Source organism: Camelus ferus, chromosome 29 (genome assembly GCF_009834535.1).
Source record: "Camelus ferus isolate YT-003-E chromosome 29, BCGSAC_Cfer_1.0, whole genome shotgun sequence".
Taxonomy (NCBI): domain Eukaryota; kingdom Metazoa; phylum Chordata; class Mammalia; order Artiodactyla; family Camelidae; genus Camelus; species Camelus ferus.
This window is the reverse complement of record NC_045724.1, coordinates 10459613-10477882: the sequence shown is the minus strand read 5'-3', so window position 1 is coordinate 10477882 and position 18270 is coordinate 10459613. Positions and strand designations below refer to the sequence as shown.

The following is an 18270-nucleotide window of genomic DNA, read 5'->3' as shown; positions in this document are numbered from 1 at the left end:
GAGGGGCAGACCTCGTTGAAGCTACCGCGCAGGGTCAGAGGAGGTGACAAGGCTGGGCATGCCCGTTTCCAGCGGCCGGAGCCTGCAGCCTTATAGCTCCGGCAGCCCCTCGCTTTGGGCTGCGCTCGGGAGCGGAAGGGCTGTGCTTGCTCTGAAACAGACGGGGGCTGCCAGGTGGTGAGCCGCGGCCCTGCGCCCGAAGCCTGGGTGGCTTCAGGCAGTTCCTCTTACCCCACCCGCTTCTGACAGAGCGCTTCCCCCATCTCAGTCCCAGGGACTGGAATCCCGGCCTTCCTTTTGATTGCTTAAAACATTCAATGGAGTCCGGGGGCGGGGGTTGGGGGGGCGGGCTGAAATTCTGGCAGAGGCGGCTTTACCCGCTGTTTCGCTCCCAGGGTCAAACGCAGCCCCATAGCTTGAGGTTGGGGGACGTGCTTAGCACAGCTCCAGACTTTTAATTTCACCTGAGTCCCCGTGGCCGCTTTCTGCCCGCTGTCCTTTACATGCGAGTGGCTTGGAAAGGTTCACTGGGCTTTAACCAAGTCCAGAAAGGACCGGCAGGTGGAGAACTACGAGTTTTTTATTTTCCCTCTTTTTCCCCTCTGAGTGTAAACGTGCGTGACGGTGGGCGGTCATCCCTACCGACTGCGCCCGCCCGGGCGGTGGCCGGCACCAGTGTGGGTGCGACGGCGGTCGCACCAGGTCAGCAGAGGTGGGGCGCCTGTGCAGGAAGACACCTCCCCTTCGTGTCCTGTGAAGGGTTTATGGACAGGCGAAGGGCGTGGAGTTGCCCTCGGAAACAGGGTCTCTGGGTGCTGAAATCGGCAAGCCCTTTTCCCTCGAGGTTCCGCACGCCCGCCAGCGCCCTCCCCCCCTCCAGAGCACTCTGCCTGCGGCCAATGCTTTTCATTAATAGTATCAGAATCGCTCCTGGGAAAACCCAGAGTTTTTATCCAGACGATCTTGTGGCGTTGGGAAGGGGGAAAAAGTGTAAAAACGATAATCAAAGCGGAAAGAAGAAACCCGGGCTAAACGGGACAGTTAACAGGAAAGTGAAATAAAGGGTTTTCAGACGCCACTTCTGTGTTGAGCTTCAGGTCAAAAGAGCAGATGTGCCATAAATACACATGTGTATAATTTCCCCCTAAACACTAATTATTGAAGCTGAACTTTATTTCTTCTGAGAACATCCCCCCCCAAACGATTTAGTTCTCTTCCTTCTCGTTGTTCCAGCCACCTCCACTTCCACCCCTGCAACGCATCAGGGGACAACCCTCCATAGAGCACATGTTTCATTTTCAGCATCATAAACCCATGCCATGAAGAATCGTAATAAATTAGTTTCAGGAACAATACAAGTGATACTCTAAAGCTTGGTCAGTTGGCATTAGTTGATTTAGTAAAAATTGCCAAACCCGGAGCTGAGCCCACTCCTCAGACTTTTCTTTATCTCTCAGAGACACTTATTTGTTTATTTATTTAGTCACCTGAAACCACTCCCTACTTGCTGCGGATGCGGGAGGACCGGCAGTGTTACTCACACTCTTAAGAGATTTTTCTACATTGAAACAAATGCAATGCTCCCTTTAGATAATAACTGTCCTAGAGTTTATACTTCCTACTTCAATGTCCTGTCATTTCCCTTATTATTAAAATCCTTGCGGCGATAAAAATTCTCTGGCAAAGGATCTACATAATGTGTCAAAATAACTTTGAACACAGAATATATGATGATCACTTCCTGGTAGGTCAGCGATTCTACCACACATCGAGGATCATCCAAAACCGAACGCACTGACATCGCGAATTGTTTGCGGTGAAATAAACTGAAACTGTTGAACTAAAATATGTCTTCTCTGCAGGGAACAACAGATGTCAGGGGGCATTAAAGCTTCCGTGAATGGGGATGGACAATTTATGTCTTCAGAGTTTTCAGCGTTTTATGGGAACTGTATATTTATATTTTTGCAAATAATAAGACAACCTTCAGTATCCAAGTATCTGGAAATATTTTAAAAGAGAATGCCCATTGGTGAACTTTAGACAACACACCTGTGAAAGATTTGCATAATAATTATAACCCGATAATTGTTACTTTTGCCTCAGCTGTCTCTCTACAGCTTCCTGGAGCCGAGGTGGACAGAGGCCACTTTGGTGACATGGTTTGCAGACCACGTGGGCAGTGAGGATCCAAAGAATGTGTTTTGCTCAAGAAGGTCGACTTAAAGAAAATAGTATATGATCTCTCCCCTTTGTATGATTTCTAAAACAACCAACTACTTGTTTTTAAAAGAGCCTTTGAGCATGGGATTCAGAAGGAGGAAACTGAGAAAGTGTAGTAAACCTGATCTAAAAAGAAAAAGAAAAAGAAAAAAAAATCCAGCTCTTTGATCTCCCTGGCATTGTTATTACAGTCTTAAAATAACCGCCAACCCCCTGGTCGGAAAAGAAAAACCATACAGATTAAGTAACCATTTATCTCATGAGGATAATTACTTGTTTGACCTGAAGTCATTCATTCCTGAAACCATGAAATTAAATTGTTGAGATGTTTTTAAGAGCCACAGCTTCTGGCTATATCTCTCGGTTAACAAAAGCCAGATTCAGATGACCAGCGCATCTCAGACGGGTTTGAGCATCATTTCTCGAAGTCTAACTTTTGTGACGGCGCCTAGGGTATGAGAGGGGAAAAGGAAGCTTTCAGTAAGATATGTATGTAAAGAGGTACTAAGTGACTGAAGCCACAGGTGGCTGGGTTGGCCAGAACTGGAAAACAAGTCTCCCTCTTCTTCCCAGAACTCTAGTAGAGCAAGGTGGTCACAAGCCTCAGGTCAAGAGTTAACCCTAGCGGCCCAAAGTGCAGTTTAATGAAATGGCTGCGGCTTCCCCTAGTGGTGTGGACGCAGTGCTACCCCTAGGAAACCATTTAATTCCCTTTAATAATAATTGCAGTCCTTTTCTGGATCTCATTGGCTCCGAATTATACCTGCATTCTGGGGTCAGCAGGCTTCCCTGCACTACCGCTTGTCCAAGCGCACTGGCCCAGGGCTGACACCGCCCTAGGCGAGGCGTGACCTGGGGCTGGGGAGGAGGGACCTCGCTGGGCCTTGGGCCGCGGGCGCCGAGCTCCTCCGGGTGCGGGAGGCGGAGAGAGAGAACTCTGGCTCCAAATGGCCAAGCCGCCGTGAGCCTCGCCCTGAAGGTGGAAATTTAGGCATGTGGCGTGTGACAGTTGCCGCCTGGTGGCCTCCAGGAGGCCCTGGAGAGCCCCGCTACGGTCCCCGCAGGCCGGGCTTTGGGACTTGCCGGCCCGCCCGCCGGTCGCCCTGGGGCCTTGGGAACCGGGAAATGAGCGCGCCGAGGCGGTGGCGGCCTCGCTGCTTTCAGTTTTCATTGAAGCTGCTGGTTACTGTTTAACATCCCCACCCACGTTTCAGTTTGTTTAGTAAATCGATCGGACTGTGAGAGTCAGGCCGCTGCTTTGTCGCCATTGAGCAAAGCTAATATTCTCCCAGCATATGGTCTAAAGTCTTTGCTAGGGCTCGGGAAAAAACAAACAAACAAACAACAACAACATCCTTGCGTCTCTGCTCCCTGATCTCCCCGCCCCACCCCCACCTCCCACCTTCGCACTTTCAACCTACTTCCCAGGCTGGGAAAAGTGCGGCGCAGGACCCCGCTGCTGGGGCGGGTGGGGGAACCCGCTGCGGGGCGATGCGGCGGCTGCCGCGCAGCTGACTGCGACGCGGGAGCTCCGGGAGCGGCTCCGCGCAGGTAAGTTTCTGCGCCCGCGCCCCGCGCCCCGCGCCCGGGGCTGAGCCCGAGTCCGCAGCCCCCGGCCGGCGTCGGGCGGGAGGAGTCTCTCTTCCCCTCAGGCGGCGGGACGCGGGACGCGGGACGCGGGCCCTGGAGGGGCTGAGCCTTAGGACCCCTAGGCCAGCGGAGCTTGAAAGCACATACCCCGAGGCCTCCCACCGCCTGGGGTGGAGGGAAGAAGGGAGGGCAGGAGGAGAGGCAGCCTGGGGCATGCGCGAGCCGGGCTCTCAGGAAAAGTAAAATACAAGGTGGACTTGTTTGGCAGAGAAAGTTTTGTCGTCTGTTGGCGGGTCACGTGGTTCCCAGGTCTCTGGGGGCTTCGGTGGAGTTTTTTGGTGGTCTGGGGCAAGGCTGGGGCATTGGGATATCTACGGATGGACTGTGGAGGTTTGTGGGGAGGTGCTTGGTCCTGGAGCATCACCCCAAGGCCTTTGCTCCGGTCTCAGTTTCTGCTCCTTCTATCTTAGACACATTTTGGGAGTGGGCTTATTCCTTTGATGCTGGGGTAAGGTTATATGAGAAATACATGCATGTATCTATCTATCCATATTTATATGCATATATATATGTACGTATACATATAATTCTATTTAAACGACTTTAGCTTCCTTTAAGAAGACATGTCCTTTGGAAGCTTGTTTAAACAATGTGCCAGTTAAGCAATAATCATTCCATGTCTAACGGGAATAGGACAGCAGGTGAGAAGATCTTTGCATTAAATATAATGGACTTCATCCCTGATGTGCTGTGCTTCTAAGACATGCTCAAAACAGAATTAAAGGACCCCTCTCCAACATGCAAACAGTCTTCAGACAGCTTTCATTTGAGGGCAGAAGACAAAAGCTGGAGAGTGCAGGATACAGAGGCCCTAAACTTCTTGGGATGTCCTGAAAACTAAATACCTCATGAACAATAGCATCTCCTGTATTTGTTTTGCTACTTTCTCCCACTTTTCCATTCATTGTACATGTATCTTCTCTCGCTTCACAAGCATTTATTATTACAATATTCTTCCCTTCTGGCTATCACCATTTTTTCCACAGTAAACTTGCTGTCCCCACCCTCTGACCACACTTCCCTCTATTTTCATCTTTTGTGCGCTCTATCAATCAGGTCACCTGATCTATTTATTGTGTGTTTGAAGTCAGTGGCCTAGTAGGGTTGGGCTCCTCTCTGGTACCCTTTGGGGGAGGGTGTGGGGGAGAGGAAGGTGGCCAGTGGTGGTAAAATACTCATTTTTCACTTTTCAAAGTGGAGTGGAGATTGAGAGCTGTTTGTTTCTTCTTCCCGTTCCTCCTAAGCTCCATTTGTAGGCCTACTAATAGGGAATGTTTCTCAACATGCTTTGTGAAGGTAGTACAACTTTTTAACTACAGTATGTCTATTAAGATCTCAAAAGCATTTTATTCTGTAGCATGTTATTCTGTATATAAGCATATGGAGCAATGGAAATTAGGGGGATTGCTAAGATTTTTAAAAATACAAATAATAACTTTATTTTTGAGTTCCCCATTTCTTTTGAAATTCTTGTTATTTCTATGAAGTCTAAAATCACTACTTGCTTATACAGCAACGTGAAAATTATAACAAAATATAAACTGAACCCTCTTGTCTATTCCACTCTATATATGTAACCTTCACTGATGATTGGATTTGTGTCCCTTCATGTATATAATCACAGGAATTTTTCTTTCATTATTTCAAAAAAATTGGATAATGGTTCATAAACCAGTGTTCTGAAATTTAGTTTTCATTTAATATTTCTCAAATATTTCTGTCAGTATTTGAAGATTCTTTTTAAAACATATCTACCCAATGTAACCAAGCGATACTCCCCAGAATATTCATTTGGACTTTCCAGTTTCTTACTGTTACAGTGATGTAGTGAATATCTGTGGATGTTATCTCTACAAGGGTGCTGCAGAAGATTTATTCTGAGAAAAGAATTGTTGGTTCCAAGGGGATGTTCATTTTAAATTTGATAGATATTGCAAACACCCTTTCTTTGTACTCACCGTATATTTACCACACTGTTGCCAACACTGGATAATAATGATGTGTTTAAAATGTGAATCTGGTTGTGGAAAAATGGATTCCTCGTTGGCGTTGGGTATTTCGAAAATATATAAGCCAGTCCTGTAACATCTGACTGGAAGTGTGAGAATTCTGCTTTGAAAATGTAGTAATAAAGTGGAAAGGGGATTAAATGCATCTCAAAATACCACCTTGTTTTGAGTTTGTAAAAGATGCCACTGTATTAGTTACTATCTACTCATTTACTGAGTGGCTGGAGATACTGGGAGATGATAAGTGAGAATTTCTGTGTTGAAAGCATGTGACTCTGCTGTGCCAAGTAGTTGCTATTGTGATTTTGTGGCTCTTGACTTACGTGTTTACCACCCTCATAAAAGAAGATTCACATCCCTGGGAGTGAAAGCACAGTTTTAAATGAAGTATAAATATTTTGGGGTCTTTAAGAAGCTACAGATGCAAACCAAACAACTGAGTGTACAATGATACATCCTTGGGGAGTCACTGCTCTCCGCCCTCCCCATAGGAACTTTCGCCTATTGGTATTAGTCAGCTCACACATAGACACAAGGAATGCTTCACATAAGTCTTACTCTTACAGGTGGGAGAGCTATTTAGGAATATTAACTGTATATATTTTAGCTAATACTTACTGAATCCTTATACACAGCTTATACTAATATTTCCCCCGTTTTCACATGGGAAAAATGAAGCAGAGAGAAATTTAAAACCTTGAAGCGTCACACATCTACAGGGAATAAAACTAGGGATTCAAATCCAGGCACTCTGGCTCTACCCTCTGTGAAGGTAACCATGGCATCTCCACATGGTCCTTGGTTCACATACAGTGGTGCCCAACTGAGGGGGAAGTGAGGACTGAAACGTTAATTGGACCCCATAGACCAAGACTGTCCCCTTGTCCTTGATTGAGTATTTCTGGGAGAAGGCACTTTTCTAGGTCACAAGATGTCTGTAAGGGCTAGCAGCAACCCTGCTCCTGGTGTATCGGGAGCTCCATGCACACGTATTTGCATGCTTGTGTAGGTACCTTTGGAACTCAGTACTATGTTGCTCACTCATGGGTACCCCTTAAAGGATAAATCTCCCTTAATACTCATACTTCCCACCTTGTGTTTAATACAGGAGGAGACAGTATGCTCTCTATAATGTTGTGTTATCCTGAAAACTTTGGTTTTATCAAGATGATTTTCTGGAAAATGCATGGGGAATTTTTTTTTTCTTTTTCCGTAATTCTCTTAACATTTTGGGGGACACGAAGATCTTTGAAGATGACCATCTCATAGGATATAAGACAGGAGAGAAGGCTTTGTTGTGACATAGGGACATTTATATCCCTGCCCAGCTATTTATTTAAAGAGGGGCAGAGACTGGGGCACTCGGGCAAGTTAATCCCTTTGAGGCCAAATTTCCTCAGTTCTGAAGTATAGGTGATTATAATAGCTATCTTGTAGAGTTGGTATGATAATTATGTATGTGAATCCATGAAAACATTTAGAACAATGTCTGGCATATACTGAGGACCCAACATGTATTCTTTATTGCTTTTTGTTGTTGTGATAGAATGAGATAATTCATCAAAAATATTGCTTGATTTAAAGTTGTTAATAAGTGTCACCTGTTTTTATTGACCCTTTCCCTAGAAAAATTATATTTACATACACAAATTGTATGACTTCAAGAGTTCATGGACCCCTAGAGACCTGGCCAAGCCCTCTAATAGCCCTCAGGGGTCAGTAATGAATAAGAGGGACAGAGTCCCTGACTTCACGAAGCTTTTAGCTAAGAAATGTAGACAAGGATTGTCCTGGAGTAGGTTCAGTGGTTAGGACACAGACTTAGGAATCATTAAAACATGTGTGCAAATCTCACTTCTGCCCTCTGCCAGCTGTGTATCCCTGTGCATTGTTTAACATTTCTGTGCCTTGGTTTAAAAAGTTTTAAAATGAAAATAACAGTCATTACTCTTAAAGTATATATGGATTAATTGTATTATTTAAGCCAAGCATTTTATCTGTTCAATGTTTGACATTTTCTCTGTACTCTCTTTCAGTATAGAAGAATCACATTTTTATATGACAGCAAAAGGTTGACATAGACACCTGGGTAGTGTGTTCCCGTCTCATTTACCAGTATCTGCTGATAACATCTCCTGGGCCTTGTGATTCAGTGCTTTTTAATATTTTGAGTCTTTGAGTGTTGCTCCTCTAGGCTTGTGTACTTGCCTTGTACTTTGCTTCTGCTCTTGCTTTACTGATGATTATGGAATCTGTCCTAGTATTTATTTTTCTTTTGCATTTTCTTGTTTCAGACACCCTGGCTATAGATTGCAAGTACTGTATATTAATTTAGAAGGTCTATATATTAATATAGAAGGAATTAAATTATATGCACTGCACTAGGTACCTGGAATACAGGTATAAATAAATGTCCCCACCCTTAAACACAAATAATCTACTCAGAAGACAAACACATATAACCGTCTATAACACACAGTGATAACTATTGCATTAGTACAATAGGTAGAAATACTGTGGAAAATGGAAGCACAAAGGATACATTTAGCTTGAGTAGCCCAGAGAGATTTCACGGAGGAATTAATAATTTTCTGATTAGAACTTACTGAATAGAGAAGAACCAGCAAGGGGTGTGAGGCGGGGATTACATTTGGAACAGCAAGAGATGAAGCGGGGAAGGAGCACGGAGCCAGGTTCTGATAGTCCTGAATGTGGGTGACAAAGATTTGAGCTATGTCCTCTAGGCCATAGAGAGCCATCAGAAGTCTCTAAGTAGGTTGGGCTATGAAAGCTTTCTCTCTTTTTTCCCTTAAAATTGGCAGCATTTTGGAGGACAGATGAAAGAGGGACAGAGAAGAGACAGGGGGATAGCAGGACGCTTTCCCAAGGGCCCAGTGGCAATGGAGATGTGAAGAGGGTAGGGTAGAACCCAGAGATGCTTTGAAGTTCTTTAAAGTGAATTTGAGAACTGTAGAATGAGGAATATGAGGGAATGGGAGGGATTGAGGCTGACCTCAGATCTTTAAGGTGGTACAGGACACTTTGATTTGATCATGGTCATTATGGATTTATAGGTTTTCAACTGTTATATTCCTACAAGTTGTTCACGTTTTAAAACTTAGTTTGTGTGGCAAAACTATACCTTATTTGGCCACTTGAGACAGATTGTTAAGTGCTTATGAAGAGGATTGTTTCTCTAGTTTCGGCTAATTTTCAGCGAAGTAATTGCTATTTTTAATCTGAATTTTTGCACCAAATGTTCTCCTTTCCTAGTCTTACCCCCAGTCAGTTCCCATGACAGCAGAGTGATATAGAGAGGTCAAATCTAATCATTGTCTTTTTTCTTCCATTTAAAACCATTCGTTCACTTCATGCCCTTATTGTGAAGTCCACGTGTGTTCACATCACTAGACCCTATGTGACTTGGTCTGTGATTTCTACTCCAAGCCTTTTCTTGACATCCCTTGCTTTGGTCCTTAGCTGGAATAAATCTCTTTTAGTTCCTCAAATGCACCGTTCTCTGCACCTTCAAAAGTGCTGTTTCTGTTTGGAAAACTCTTAGGCATTGCTACCACTCATTTCAAGCCAGCTTCCACTTATCTTGCAGGTCTTGTTCAAATACCCCTTTTCCTGACCTCCTGACTCAATATTACCAATTTAATTGTATCCTGTTCTTTTTCTGTCATGATACTTACCAACTTCATCACACATTGTGGTTACACATTTGATGATAATTCTCTTAGGCTTCAGTGTTAACGCCTCTGAGGATAAGAAATGTGTTATTCTTTCTGAGGGGGAGGTAATTAGGTTTCTTCATTGATTTCCTCTTTAAGAAGGTATCAGGAATTGAACTCGGATCCTCTTGGGTGCTTAGAAGAAATGTGTTATTCTTGTTCACTTCTTTATTTGGGCATTTAGTTGAGGCTTAATGAGCATGTGTTCACTGAGTAAATGAGTAGCTGTAATGGAGAAGGAAGGTGAAATACTGATAATAGAATTAAAACATTTGTTGGGAACCTAATTTTCAAGCCTGCACTCTGTCCTGGGGATTAAGCAATGACTAGAAACAATCCTCTCCTAAGGTTTTCATGTCTAGTTTAGGGATATACATTAAAGAATTATTACTCACTATAATAAGGGCAAACATTGAATACTGGAAAAGGATTACAGAAACCTAGCAGAAGACCCACTAACTTCTCCTGGAGTAGGTTACACAAAAGATGGCACATGAATTTTTTAAGTCAAGAGGGGTATAATTTCTTGATATTGAGATATAATTACATTGAGATAAGTATACTGAGATCTAATTTACGTTCAGTAAAACCCATCCTTTTTAACCATACACTTCAATGAGTTTTGACAAATGGATGCAGCTGCAATCACCACCAGCCACAATGAGGATATAGAACATCCCTGCACACCCCCTCCCCCCAATTCCCTTTTGACCTTTTGCCATCAGCCCCCTCCAGCTCTCCCCAGCAACCACCGATGTGATTTCTGTCCCTAGGGTTGCCTTTGCTAGAACAATACATAAATAGAATCATATAGTATGTAGCTTTTCGTGTCTTGCTTTTTGTCATTTAGCATAATAATTTTGAGATTCATCCATCTTGTTGTATCAGTAGATTATTCTTTTTGAAAGAAACAGAGATTTATGAGGTATAATGACATACAATAAACTGCACATATTTAAAGTGCACAATTTTGAAAGTTTTGACATTTGTAATATACCCATGAAACAATCACCACGATAAAGATAGTGAATATAGCCAACACCCGCAAAGGTTTCTTCAAGCTTCTTTATAAACCTTTCCTCCTGTTCCTCCCTTGTCCTCTGTCCTGAGGCAACCACTGATCTACTTTCTGCCTTTGCAAGGTAGTTTGCATTTTCTAAAAGTTCTTATCCATGAGATCATGGAGTATTCTGGCTTCTTCCACTCAGCATAATTATTCTGACAGTCATACATTTCATTGCATCTATCCATTGTTCATTCTTTTAAAAAAATTTTTAAAATGGATATGCCACAATTTGTTTATTCATTCACCTGTTGATGAACATTTGAACTGTTTCCTGTTTTTAGCTTTTACAAATAAAGCTACTCCGAGCATTCTTGTACAAAGTCTTTGTGTGGACATATGCTTTCATTTGTTTTATATAGTTATTTAGCAGTACTAAGGCTAGATCATATGGAAGAAACAGTGAAACTGTTTCCACAGTAGAGTTGTACCATTTTATGTTCTCATCAGTAGTGCTTGAGAGTTCCTTACCCACACTTGATATGGTTGGTCTTTTAATTTTAGACATTCTGAAAGATAAGGGATGAGATCTCATTGTTGTTTTAATTTGCATTTCCCCTGATGACTACTGATGCTGAGCATCTTTTCATGAACTTGTGTACCATTCATGTTTTTAAATTGGTGATTCAAAACTTATGCATCTGCACCCCATCCCCCTCCCAGACACATCTTTAATAAAAAATGAGTTGTTTTCCTTCTTATTATTGAGTTGTAAGGGTTCTATGTATATTATAGCTACAAATGCTTTATCAGATACAGGTTTTTTAAATCATATCTCCCCATATGAATTTATTCTTATACAAGGGATAGAATTTGACTGAGAGAAGAAGAGACTAAAGGATATTTCAGTCATACATATGAATAGAAGTGCAAATGGAAAAGTTGTTTTTGTGGTTTCATGAGGCTCCAAATGCGTGGGAATATAGGAAAAGGTGGTGGAAAGTGAGTTCACAAAATTAGGAAGAAGACTGAAAATGGAGACTTTTTGGTGTCATGCTGTGGAATTTAGACTGTTCCTTTGTGTGTGTGAGCACTAACATTAATAAATATCTGTACAATAACAACATTGATACTAATAATTGAGCTTCGCAGTTTATAGAATTCTTTCATATGCACAATTGGCAGTATTTTCCTCTACGTTATTTAAGTCCTGTGACAAACATGGGAAGACACTGAGACTTGGAGATAAGGGTACTCAATCTTAGACATAGGTTTTGGGGTTTTGAGCCAATGTCTTTTTGGCGAGTGTGTGTGTGTATGAGTTTAATGTGTGAGGAAAGAGTGACAGCTGGGTTGGTCTGTAAGGGCAGGAAAGCACTTACCCCGTCGGGCAGGGGACAGTGTCCTGCCGAGCTCTGCTCGATGGCACAGTAGACCCTGACCAAGGTTGGGGAGTACACAGTTGTGGTATTCTAAAGATGATAACTCACAGTTACAGAATGTTTAACAAAAATTCCCAAATCACAGAGGGCTTTTCTAGATTCTGTGAGTTTTCTTTTAATTGTCATGATTCTAGATGAAGAAAATATTGTATTTGTTATATGTATCTGTTACTTAATTAGCTAAGGAGAAAAACCAAATGACCAAGTTCTTTATTTTTTAATTTTAATTTTTTTTTCTCATGGGACTTTCAAAGATAATGAGAAGTTTTCATTGTCCTCTGGTTCCATGTATTCTGCGTCCATTGTGCTGCTCGGGGCCCTGCCTCCTTTCCCTCTGCCCCTGACGGGCACTGTGTTCCTGGTACCTCAGGTCAACTTCGGAGATGTGAAAAAAATTACACGCTGAACAGGCTCACAATTTAGGAAGTAAATCTTCCTTCCTTTTTTTTTTATTCCCCCTCACCTGGAAGTTTTGCTCATTTCTCCTTTTTTTTTTTGCAAATTTCATCCATTTTTAACTCCTAGTGCATTCTTTATGTGGTAAAAGAATTAAAGCATTTTGAATATTAGGTTAATTACAAATGTGTATCCATGAGACATGTTTGGAGTCATGAATAAGTACTAGTTGAAAAGTTCCTTAATTTAGTTATTATTTAATACTGAAACTTCTTGGGAAGCAAAGCTTGCGATTTAAAAGGCATGTAGTGTTTTAAAAGGTGATTTTCCTTTCTTGGTTTAGTTGATCAACTTCCTTCTGGACAAAGATTCCTACTACCCAAAACTATTCTCATTATGGATACATTAAACAGGAAATGTAAGTATATTTATACCTAGCATATATGGTACATATTGAACTGCTTTCCATTACCATGTGACTTATGAATTTTAATAGTCATATTTTTTCTTCTATTTATGCATGGATTCCCAGAAAGTTGAAACTGGCAAAGTAATTGTCATCTAAGTAGAGAGAATTTTTGACATATGTTCTCAAAATACCTTAAGCACTTAAATTGTAATGGAGAACAAACAATATACGTGCCTAACATGTAGTTCTTTTATTTAAATATAAAACAATTGTTAATAGCATTGTGGTTTCTACCTACGTAAAGCACATACTTTTTCTTATAAGTGAAGTCAAAACTTGACGTTTCATTGTGTGAAATTGAACTGAAAACTTGTATATTACAAATGAGTAGCAAAAATGCATTATTGGTTAAAAAGGGTTATAATTCAAATAGACAAGAGCTTTCTGAGTGAGTATTATGTGTGAGACATGTAGTGGCTTAAGTGATGTAAAGAACAGATAGAATCCCTAGACTTCAGGAGCTAGCAAACTAGTTAGAGATACAAATACAAAAGTAATTCTCACTCAGCTTGGCTTATGCTGTAATAATATACAAATCACTGATTCCAGGGTACATAACACATATACATATATATTTATATATGTGTCTGGGTATATATATTATTTACATACAAATAATATACACAGATAGTATATACACAATTATCTTTAGATTCTAAATATATGTGATGCTTCATTCCAAGGCTAATTGAGCTAAATAAAAGAGCTTAAGCAGTCTTAATAACACACTGTGTTTTTCATCATGTCATAAATTTCTTATAGTTACATATTATTCCTTGAACAGTTTGTCAATTTTAAACAAAATAAATAAAAAGCAAAAGAGAGATAACTATCAGAACTAGTGAAGCTAATTCCAAAAACAGAAGAAAATGGGAGGAAAATGTGCAAAATTAATTAAATCTGGAATTATGTAAATACATTTCTATGAAAAGATACACACCAAAGAGATGCCATAGTTTCTTTTTTTGGTATAGCGTGTTCCACATATAGGGAAGGTACACAGAACTTATCTCAAAAATACTTCTTTTCCTACTTGAAGAAAAAGAATGAATAAAATATACATTTTTAGGTCTTTGTTTTAGTTTGCTGGGATTGCTATGGCAAAAACCACAGGACATCTTAATAGAAATTGATTTTCTCATAGTTCTGGAGCCCAGAAGACCAAGATCAAGGAGTTGGCATGTTTGGTTTCTTCTGAGGCCCCTCCCCTTGGCTTGTAGATGGCTGTCTTCTCCCTGTGTCTTCACGTGGCCTTCCCTTTGTGAGTGTCTGTGTCCTAACCCCTCTTCTTACAAGGACACTGGTCATAGAGGACTATCGGCATGCTCACCCACAGGAACTCATTTTACCCTAATTACTCTTTAAAGCTCTATCTCCAAATATAGTTATATTCTGAGGTACTGGGGGTTGGGGCTTAAGCTTATAAAGTTTGGGTGTTGGGGAGACACAATTCAGCCCCCAACAATGAGGTAACTGTAAAGTGATTTAGTCTTACTACAACCCTAGCTATTCAATCTTCCTTATGATTCATGCATATTTTTGTTTTAGACTTTAAATTAAATCAGCTGAGTCTAAAGCCCAAACCATTTATGTCGACCTCTAGAAAGCCTTCCTGCCTCTTAGCACTCACCCCATCCCCACTCTGTCATTGTTCCCCTAATCTTTCTTCCCTTTTGATCAGTCCCTCTGGCTAGGACAAATAGCAAAAACTGGTGTGGCTTGAGGTAATAGCTAGATTCAGTGAATAATGTACAGAAAGAAAACTTTTCTGTGAATAATATAGAAATATGACTGATATTAAAAAATATATTCCCGCTGCCTGTTACGTATGTCCACACTATTTCCCCATCTTGGCCTTTGAATAAGTGGTGCCTTGCTTTGGTTAAGTAGCAGTAGAGGGAAGTCTTGTGGGTATGCACATTTATGTCACTGAGACTCTCAGAAGTCAAAGAACAATGTCAGATTAAGCTGAATTCTAAAGCAGGGTAGATAATGGGTTTGCAGTTTTGGAAAAGTATTTTAAATGTATTTCTTCCTGGCTTCTCTCTGCTAGGTCCAGGGTCTTGTATAAGCATTTATGCATCACTTTAATTTATAAGTGTTGATTTTAAGTGAGAAGCATAGAAATCACACAGAAATATATATACAATAATTCTGAGACTGCTAAACTGTATATCTCTTGAGTTAATAAGAAAGAAACATACAGCAAAGCAGCATTCATGCTGTTAGAAAAAGCACCAAAATGTCAGGCCAGTTCTAAGGGACGTTCTCCATGGCCCAGTCCCCACTTCCCCGATTGAAAGAGATAAACAGTACAGGTACAAAGGGCAGGTTTTGCATTTGAAGTTATGCAGTAAAAAGATTGTTTCAGAGTTTCACGGGTAGAACCCTAACAACTCAGATTGCAGTAAAAGTGCCATGATTCACTCTCGCAAAACTTTAATTCCACTAACAGTATAATTGCAGATCACGGGCCTTTGAGGCTTTGGGCTCCCCCGTCTCTCTAACTCTGACCTCTTGTCACTCTTCCTCACTTCTTGGGTTCTAGCCACATCCCGGTTTCCTCAGTTCCCAAAAAAGCCAAGTTATTTTTCATCTCAGGGTCTTTTGCCCTTTGCATTCAATACTCCCTCCAAACTCACCCCCACCTCCCACACATAAACATCATGGGAGTATCTCCATCCTTCACTTTTCAGTTTAAATGTCACCTCCACAGAGAAGGTTTCCAGGCGTTTCCTCTGATTTGTAAATGTGCCCTCTTGCATATTTATTGTTGATTGGAGAGAATCGAATCAGTTCAGCTGGCTGGGGTCCAGCAGCAGACGCCTGGGTGGACATTGCAAAAGGGGAGAAAACAAAATGCTGGGAGAGCAAGAGAAGAACGGACATCAGGATACTAAATATTTAATAAAGTAATATGAAACAGCCCTGAGTTTCTTTATTCCATATAACTTGAAAACCTATTTCATGGCTTTCTTTTTGTTTAGATTAAGTTATAATTATTACTGACTGCTAGCTTAGGACTCTAAAGTGACACTCTGCCATAGGGATATAATGCAAGCCCATATGGACTTTTTAAAGCTTTTCCATAATGACATTACAAATAAATAGAAACGGGGAAAAATAATTTTAATAATCTATTTTATTTAACCCAGAATGTCCAAAGTATAATCGTTTCAACGTGTAATCAATGTGAACATAAAAATTATTACTGAGCTGGTTTGCATTGCTTTTCATAGTAAGCCTTCAAAGTCCAGTGCATCCTTTGAGCTTGTAAGCCCTCAGTTCCTGCTAGTCACAGTCCACGTCCTCAGCGGTCACATGGGCTAGTGGCTACCTTGATAGTCAGCGAGGATCTGAAGGCTGTTCAAGTGAGATTTCATTGATACTACCCTTTTGTCATCTGGGAGGATTTTTAATTTAATTTTGTGGCAGTCTAACTTCGAGTTTTTTTTTTTAAGATTGGAAACGTCAACTTTCCAATAAATTTATGGAAAAAATATTTTTTCACATTTCTGAAAACACAAGATCCATAACTTCTCTCTTCATTATGTTGGAAGAGAAGTGTGGTTGACAGGGGTTTGCTGATGGCACTGCTGGTTCTGCTGCTGCTGGTGAGACTTAGTTGTGAGGCACTTCGTACTGAAATGGCATATATGAATGATTCTCAAAGCATCAGACTCACCCGAGAGCCAGTCATCATGCAGGTTGCTGGGCTGCAGTCCCAGATATCCTGGCTCAGTAGGCTGGGGTAGGACTGAGACTCTGAGTGTCCAGCATGCATCCGGTGCTTCTGCTGCAGCTGGTAGAGGCTGTTACTGGCAGAGATCACCTTCCCTCTCGACTGTCACAGGGCTTGTCCAATTGCCCTGGGCAACACCTTTCATTTCCTCATGTGGCCACTCATTCCCGACCCTGGAAAGACTGTTCTTGTTTGTTTGTTTCTGTGTGTGTGTTGCGGGGGATGAGGGGTAGAGATGCTGAGGGTGGTGGTGGACGGAAGAAGTCACCTCTACATTCAGTTGTTGTATTCCATTTGGGGAAAAGAGGAGTAAAATAGCCTTAGAGGGAAGGAATGAGAGAACCAATTTCGGAAAAGGAGACTCTAAGACTCTAACGAAACACCACTAAGATCAGGGGAATACAAGCTCCCTTGTGACTATTCCTTGTATTCACATTTTTGCTTTGAGGAGGTGTCTTATACTGATGATAGACTTTCATTGATGAAGCAATAATAGTTCTGTTGAATGACTACTCAATCAAAAGTCAATTATTTCCCCCATTGTTTTTTTTTTTTTTTAGCCACTCTAATATCCACTAAGTTCCAAATCCTAAAATTATCTTCAAGGCTCACACAGAAACAAGTACCATTGTTTATAATGAAAAGAGTAATACATACAGCTACCGAATCACACTGAATTTCTACAAAGCTGCAATTGTGTGAATCAGGGCTCTGTGCATACTAGGTAAAATTAGTGAGAGATTTCTGAGTGATATGAAAAGTTGTTATCAAAATTAATATAACTTTGATAAACCTATGGATTTTAAAAAAATTAAAGGCTAAATTTAGGAAACAATGAAGTTAAATTAACCTTTATTTTCTCTGAAAACTTTTTAATTTTTCTGTTGCATTATCTAATATTTATTGAGCACTTATTACTGGCAGGTATTGTTCTAAATGCTTTACCTCCATGAACTCATTCTGTCCTTGCAATGATCTCATGACTCTATTATTATTGTTTTTATTTTATAGATAGACGTTACCCAGTCAGTTAGCAGGGATGACATTCTGGGACACTTAACTGCTATGTTACATGCTCCTCTCCTTGTTCAGCTGCCTTTGTGCTTTTGAAACATAATATTCTCTTTCTTGATCTCCTCCTTTTCTTTAAATTTATACTCAAGTACACATAGCTTTGGATTTTGTGCTTGGAATTTTTTCTCTTTCATATCATCCAGTTACTCTTGCCTCCCTCCGTGTCTCTTCTCTACCGTTCATGTTGTCTGAAAGTACAGTTCCTCTTCTTTTTCCTTAGATCTGCTCTTTAGTAACATTTTACATTAATTAGTTCTCGAAACTCTCAATATTTTTCTACCAGTTCTCCGTTATCAGAGCAGAATTATAACATTTGAGGGATTTTTTAAAATGGAAATTAAGTCAGATACACATTCCTTTTTGCACATTTCTGATTTCTGTCCAGTCTCTTACATGTGTGTATTGGTGGAGATGCATATATTTTGTATTTACTCACCATAAGTAATTTGTATTTGGATTTTTTTCACTGATTATTGAATTAATTTTTTTCTTTTTAGAGTAATCCTTAAAAACTATCTTTGTGATAGC

The 18270-nt window shown here is 40.9% G+C and overlaps 1 protein-coding gene across 2 annotated transcripts in view; it reads left to right on the top strand.

Annotated features, from left to right (window-relative positions):
• Nucleotides 1–3161: 3161 nt before the first annotated feature.
• The window catches only part of HNF4G (hepatocyte nuclear factor 4 gamma), a 106987-nt gene continuing 91878 nt past the window's right edge, over nucleotides 3162–18270 (top strand). Inside the window, exons 1-2 of one of the 2 annotated variants that reach the window (XM_032469934.1) lie at nucleotides 3162–3774; nucleotides 12801–12875. In XM_032469934.1, coding sequence (XP_032325825.1) covers nucleotides 12854–12875 — 22 coding nt within the window. In that variant the 5' untranslated portion in view covers nucleotides 3162–3774; nucleotides 12801–12853. The remainder of the gene's footprint in view (nucleotides 3775–12800; nucleotides 12876–18270) is intronic. The other variant, XM_032469935.1, reaches the window with a different exon arrangement.